At 35.3% G+C, this 6,266-nt stretch overlaps 1 protein-coding gene across 1 annotated transcript; it reads left to right on the forward strand.

The window, feature by feature from the left end:
* The first annotated feature begins 583 nt into the window (after positions 1 to 583).
* On the forward strand, positions 584 to 3,693 carry LOC104901758 (amino acid transporter AVT6E). Its single transcript, XM_010689362.4, has one exon. It carries the CDS (start codon positions 1,336 to 1,338, stop codon positions 2,788 to 2,790), a length of 1,455 nt encoding a protein of 484 aa, XP_010687664.2. The 5' UTR covers positions 584 to 1,335; the 3' UTR covers positions 2,791 to 3,693.
* Positions 3,694 to 6,266: the final 2,573 nt, after the last annotated feature.

The raw sequence follows: 6,266 nt of genomic DNA on the forward strand, positions 1-6,266 counted from the left end.
CACCACCACAACCACCGATTCAAACAACAACCACCATCACTAGCCTCTCAACTCGCTGATTCAAATGGGAGGCCTGCACTTCCATAACCGCACCACCATCATTTGATCGCGAAGGAGGTTCCTATGGCCTCATCAATTGGCGAAAAGGCGACACCAAAATCGCTGGAAACTTCTCTTCAATCGTTGTTGAAGTTCTCTAGCGCCTGCAATCTTTAGTCTCCGGGGAAATCACAATTCGCGAACTCAAAGAACTTCGTGAATCTTGTCGGAGATCTCCATCAACGACGACGACTACTCGTGGTGCTCCTCTTCGTGGTCCGCCATTGCAGCTTTAACGGTGGATGAAGTTGAGGAGAGAGAAAATGAAAAATGGAGAGAGAGACAAAGAGAAGGGAGTGGGATTTTTGTTGGGAGAAGGAGAGAGAAGATGGCAAATGTGAGAAGAAGATAAATTGGGGCGGGGAAGGAGGAAGAGGAAGAAGAGGTGCAGTAAAGAAGTTGAAGATTTGAGGAAGGAGGAAAGAGGGAGAAAGGAGGACGGAGTATAAATTGGCTGCACAGTTGTTATGTGTGGCCTGTTTTACCAAAAACGAACTGAAATTATAAAGATTTGAAATAGTAATTTTTTTAGACAACTTAAAAAATCTATATTATAAAACAAAGAGAATAGCTTCATAGTTTGGCTTCAAGTCCTAATCTACATCAAAACTCACCAAATTTTCTGTCACCATCAATTAACCAATTATAAATTAGATAAGTTAGTCAAATTAGTATTATTCTCTCACTTTTAAACTCTTCTACATATTCACTTTAATCCCCCTTTTTGAAATTTCAAGTTATATTCAAGTATATACTTTGCTCACAAAAGTGATCCTTAAATTTGACATCTTACCGACAGATAGACTAACCACACTTTGCTCACAAAGAAAGTTCCTCTCACTCTTAAAAAAAAAAAAATAGCTCTTCTTGCTTGTCATTTAAAAAACCTTGTACCTTAAATCCGACGGTCCATATTTCATCTTCATCGTCCAATACATAATTTTCTACGAATGTCCATACAATTTATCTTAATAATTTTCCGATCTTCTCAAATTTCATTCGTTGACCCACCTCAGATCTAGGCTAAATTACTCAAAAATTTCTCTAAATTCCTATCTTTTTCATAAAACCCATCATCCAAAATCTACGATTTTGAGGATATTTGCTCTTGGATCTGTCAATCTGTAAGTTTGAATACTTCAAAGTTGTAATCTTTTTATTTGATTCATTCGATTATATTATATAGTTTTGAATTATTATTGTTGATTATATTGTTAGTAGTTAGTACTATAGACAATGGATAGTGGGTATTCAGCTGTTCCTAAAGAAAAATTTGTTGAATTACAATTGCAAAACAATGATTCATCAACACTTATACCAGTTGCTAGTAATGGGTATACAAAACCATCAAATGGGGTTGATCCATATGATGGTAATGTTGACATTGATGATTCTGAATTTGATAATTATCCTAGTTATCCGTTGATTGTTGGTGGGATTGGTAAAGGATCAGGGGTTCCTGGTGCAGTTTTTAATCTTACAACTTCCATTATTGGTGCTGGGATTATGGCTTTGCCTGCTGCAATGGGGGTTCTAGGGTTAGGTTTAGGGATGGTTTTGATAGTTGTTATCGGGGTTTTGTCGGAGATTAGTGTCGAATTGCTGGTGAGATTCGCGGTACATTGTAAAGCAACATCGTATGGAGAGGTTGTTCAGTTTGCCCTAGGCCGTCCTGCGAGGATTTTGTCCGAGATTTGTATTATTGTGAACAATGCAGGGGTTTTGGTTGTTTATTTGATCATTATTGGGGATGTAATGTCGGGTTCATATCATCATATTGGGGTGTTTGATCAGATGATGGGTAATGGGGTTTGGGATAAGAGGAAGCTTGTGATCTTGGTGGTTTTGATCATCTTTTTAGCACCGTTGTGTGCGTTGGAGAAGATTGATTCCTTGAGCTTAACTTCAGCTGCTTCAGTTGCTCTTGCGGTGGTGTTTGTTGTTGTTACGTGTTCCATTGCACTTGTTAAGGTCATTGAAGGGAAGATTGATCCTCCTCGAATGACACCGGATTTTAGTTCTAAAAAGGCGATTGTGAATCTGCTGGTGGTGATCCCAGTGATGACGAATGCGTATGTTTGCCACTTCAATGTTCAGCCTATTTATAATGAGCTTGATGGACGTTCTCCTCAAAAGATGAATCGCGTAGTAAGAATCACAACACTTGTCACTGTTGTGATTTATGGTTTTACTGCCTTTTCAGGCTATTTGCTTTTCGGGAAGAATACTGAATCTGATGTTCTCACCAATTTTGATACAGATCTTGGAATTCCTTACAGTGCTGCCCTGAATTATATTATTAGGATTGGATACATATTGCATCTTGTTCTTGTTTTTCCAGTTATTCATTTCTCTCTTCGGGAGGCAGTTAATGACTTGTTTTTTAGCAATTCACCTCTTCATGAGAGTAGGAAAAGGCTTTACATACTAACTTCTGTGTTGTTGGCCCTGCTGTATCTTGGTTCAACAATGATTCCGAGCATTTGGACTGCTTTCAAGTTCACGGGGGCGACATCAGCAGTATCATTAGGTTTCATATTTCCATGTCTTATTGCGTTACGGCTGAATGGACAAGGGCAAAGTTTAAGCCATGGAGAGAAGTTTTTCTCATGGACCATGTTGATAGTGGCTGCAATAGTTGGTATAATTGGAGTAATTGGCAATGTTTACGGGCTCCAAGACCATTCTTAGAGATTAATATCAAAAGTAGGCTTCTTTTAGTTGATACTCTTTGGAGGTGATGAGGAGATCTATACAGGTTAAATCGGATCTTCTGCTGTGGAAATTGGAGGATCCCTGGAAGTGGAGAGTGTATCAATACATCATTGAGTTTGTCCATATGTAAAGTGTTCCACAATGGGCCATAACAATTGTTTACCCATTACTGCATTATGCAGGTGGATCTAAGCATAGTTTTTTGCTCGATATTGGAGGTCGTGATTGACTGTCTGAAATCGTTCGATCATTGGATGGCTCGACATGGAAGGTGAGACTCTTAAGAGAACTGCTGCATCGCGAGGATTTGGAGGCTCCTTCTATTTAGGCACACATTCTTAGCACTAGTGCGCAGCAGTTCTCTTGAGGTCAGCTGTGATGGACGCGCGCTGTACTAAATGCAGTCAGAGTCACAGGCTCACAGCAAAAAAAGGTCATCATACTGTGAGTCTGTGACATATCCGCAAATACAGGGTTTGTTCTACTATTGAGGTCAGCTTCTTATGCATGCATATCGTGCACTAAACTAAAGTCAATGTTTAAATTATTAGGATACTCTAATTAGTGCGTAGTGCACAAATAAGTTTGATTCTTTCGTATATGGAGTATTAGCATTATTGTCTGCCAAACTACTGAATTCTTGAGTGACAAATTTATGACTATTCTTATCAGTTACTTTAAGGGTATCTTTTAGGTAATTGTTAGGATAGTATCTTTTATGTAATCTTACCATGAAAAATTTGTACTTAGTTTAGCTGTTTAGGAATGTTCCTATCCTCTTATTCTTTCCTATTCTTGGTAAGTTTCTCATGTATCATGTATATCAGTTACTATATATATATGTTGCAATACAGTAAATACAAGGCTGAGTTTTTACAACTACCAAGGAAATTAGGCCATCAACAACATAGACCTTTATCCTAGCTAGCTAGTTGCTGGTGTTGCTAAAGTATAGACATTCTCTCAAAAAATAATGTATAAACATTCTCAGCATTTGGAAATATTCCCAGCAACGTCAGTATCTGAATAGGTTGATGTTGAGTATACTATTAGGGAATACGAAGCTATAACTCAAAAGGTTCCCCAAATAAGAATGAAGATATTGACCTTACTATTATTTCAATGGAGGATTTGAGCGATGGCACAGTCGCATGAGGAAGAGGGACATAGAGGAGGGGAAGTGAAAAGGTCGTGTTGCCTTTATTTAGGGAGATTCTCAATGGTAACTCTGAATTCTAGCTTTTTCTCGTTGGTAGTCAAATATAATGGTAATTTTCAATAGTAACCCTGTATTTATGGTTATACTTGAGAAAATCGTATTGATAGTCATTTGTTGTTATAAAGAGTTGGTAAAAGGGTTGTTTATAAACTAATGGAAAATTTTAAAAAAATTACCTTTTATAACCAACTTTTTTAAAAAAAATTATCTTTTAATTTATTCTTTTTCAAAAAACTACTACCTTGCATTAAAAAAATTCTTTCAATATACTACTATTTTACTTTTATAATTAATATTATTCGATAGATGAGAGTCGACATAGGTCCCATAGGTGTTGCTGTCGGTGGAGTAGCGAGAAATGAGGAAAGAAAAGCAATTAATTGGTGATTCAACTATTGTGATTTAACCCCATATATGTTAAAATAGGAGTATATTGAAAGAAATTTGATATATAAGGTAGTTTTTCAAAAGGAAATTAAAAAAAGGTAGTTTTTTGGAAAAAGTTGATTATAAAAAGCAATTTTATAAAAAATTTCCTAAACTAATTAAGATTTTTTTAGACTAGAAGGATGTTAGTATAACCATAAACATAGTAAAATTAAGGATGATGAGCTAGCTTATGTGGTAGAGCACTCCCCTCTAATCTCTGAGGTCATGATCGATGCTTTGCATGCATTACCAGCCAACATAGTAAAATTACCGTGAATTAAATTAAGTTTCGCTATGAAAGAGAAAAAAAACCAGAATTCATGGCTATCATTGACAATTTCCCTTTTATTTTCCATTTTTAGAAATTTAGGTTTGAACTCAACTTTTTATGGGATAAAAATGTTCTGATCAATCTGGACACTAAAACTATGAAGACGGGTCATCAGGCCCGTCATTAATAATATTTCCTAGATAGCCCATCTGCCCATGTTTGGTAGTGTAATATCATTAACCCTTCTTCATTAACATGTACGAATAAGTTTAGGATTATAAAAAAAAATTGAAAGAGACACTATTGTGTAGCACCAAAGAAAAAAAATATCTCCACCTTTTTTCGTTTGCGGAGCCTTTGGTGTTTAATATATATATATATATGTTATACAAAAAATATTATATTGTTACAACAAATCTAACAAAATTCATCATAGAAAAATTTCTCCTAAACACAAGTAAAAAAAATGATTTCGTCCTTGAAAGCCCAATGTGGCGAGTAAATAATAAAATCCCATTCATTAGTAGTGGTAGTTGTAGCGGTAGCTGAAACAGTATTATGTAATAACAATAGTAGTAGCAAGAACAATAGTATTAGTAGCAAGAGGAGTAGGAGCAATAGTAGCAACAATACTAGCAGTAGCAAGAGCAGCAGCAGTAGTAGCAGTAGCAGGAGCATCAATACGAATAGCACCAGCAGCATAAACTTGTAAACCTTTGTAAAACAGTGAATATGATAATTTTTTTTACTTATATGTTAATTTATGATTCAGTTACAGTTGATAGTTTTTGACCACATAAGTCAAACCGTAATCAAATTTGAGATGGAATAAGCTAATAGAAATAATGTTTCACAAGGAAATTGGAATTAAAATGAGAAACATGTACTTTGGTGGACAAGACTGGTTTACAATGAACAGTAGTAGTAGCTGGCTCGTGAACTGTTCGAATTCGGCTCAAAATTTTCATAAATCGAGGCGTAACTAAGTCGAAGTAATTTTAAGCGATTTTAATTTTACATACACAGATTAACTAGAAATTTTTTCTAAAAATGTTCAAAAAAAAGTAGCAAAAATCTTATAACAAAATTTTACTAACATGATTTTCAAACACAAAAAGGATTTTGAGAAGTTGAACTAGAACTTTAAGCAGGAAAACGTTCAAGATAAGGCTCGAGTTCGAGTAAAAGTGTTATGAGTCGATCCTAGCAACCACAAACTCAGGCTCGGTTCAGGTCGTGAACACTTTTTAGATTATCTTCTTTATCAACCAAGGCTCCTTGCTTTTTAGATTATGTTACTATTTTGCCACTAAAATCTTTCAATTTCCGACATTTCTATAGTGGTCATAATAAATATGGCCATGAAAAATCTAATAGTTTAAGATGATTTTGAATCTATATTTCAAAACATAAATTTATTATGAACCGCTAGATTTTCATTATCATATTTATCAATGACCAGTAGAACTCCATAGAATTTTCAATTCCAAAATACTTTACCCAAGTTCCTTCACAATTTACTTATTTTTTATT

Source organism: Beta vulgaris, chromosome 8, assembly GCF_026745355.1.
Source record: "Beta vulgaris subsp. vulgaris cultivar EL10 chromosome 8, EL10.2, whole genome shotgun sequence".
NCBI lineage: Eukaryota > Viridiplantae > Streptophyta > Magnoliopsida > Caryophyllales > Amaranthaceae > Beta > Beta vulgaris.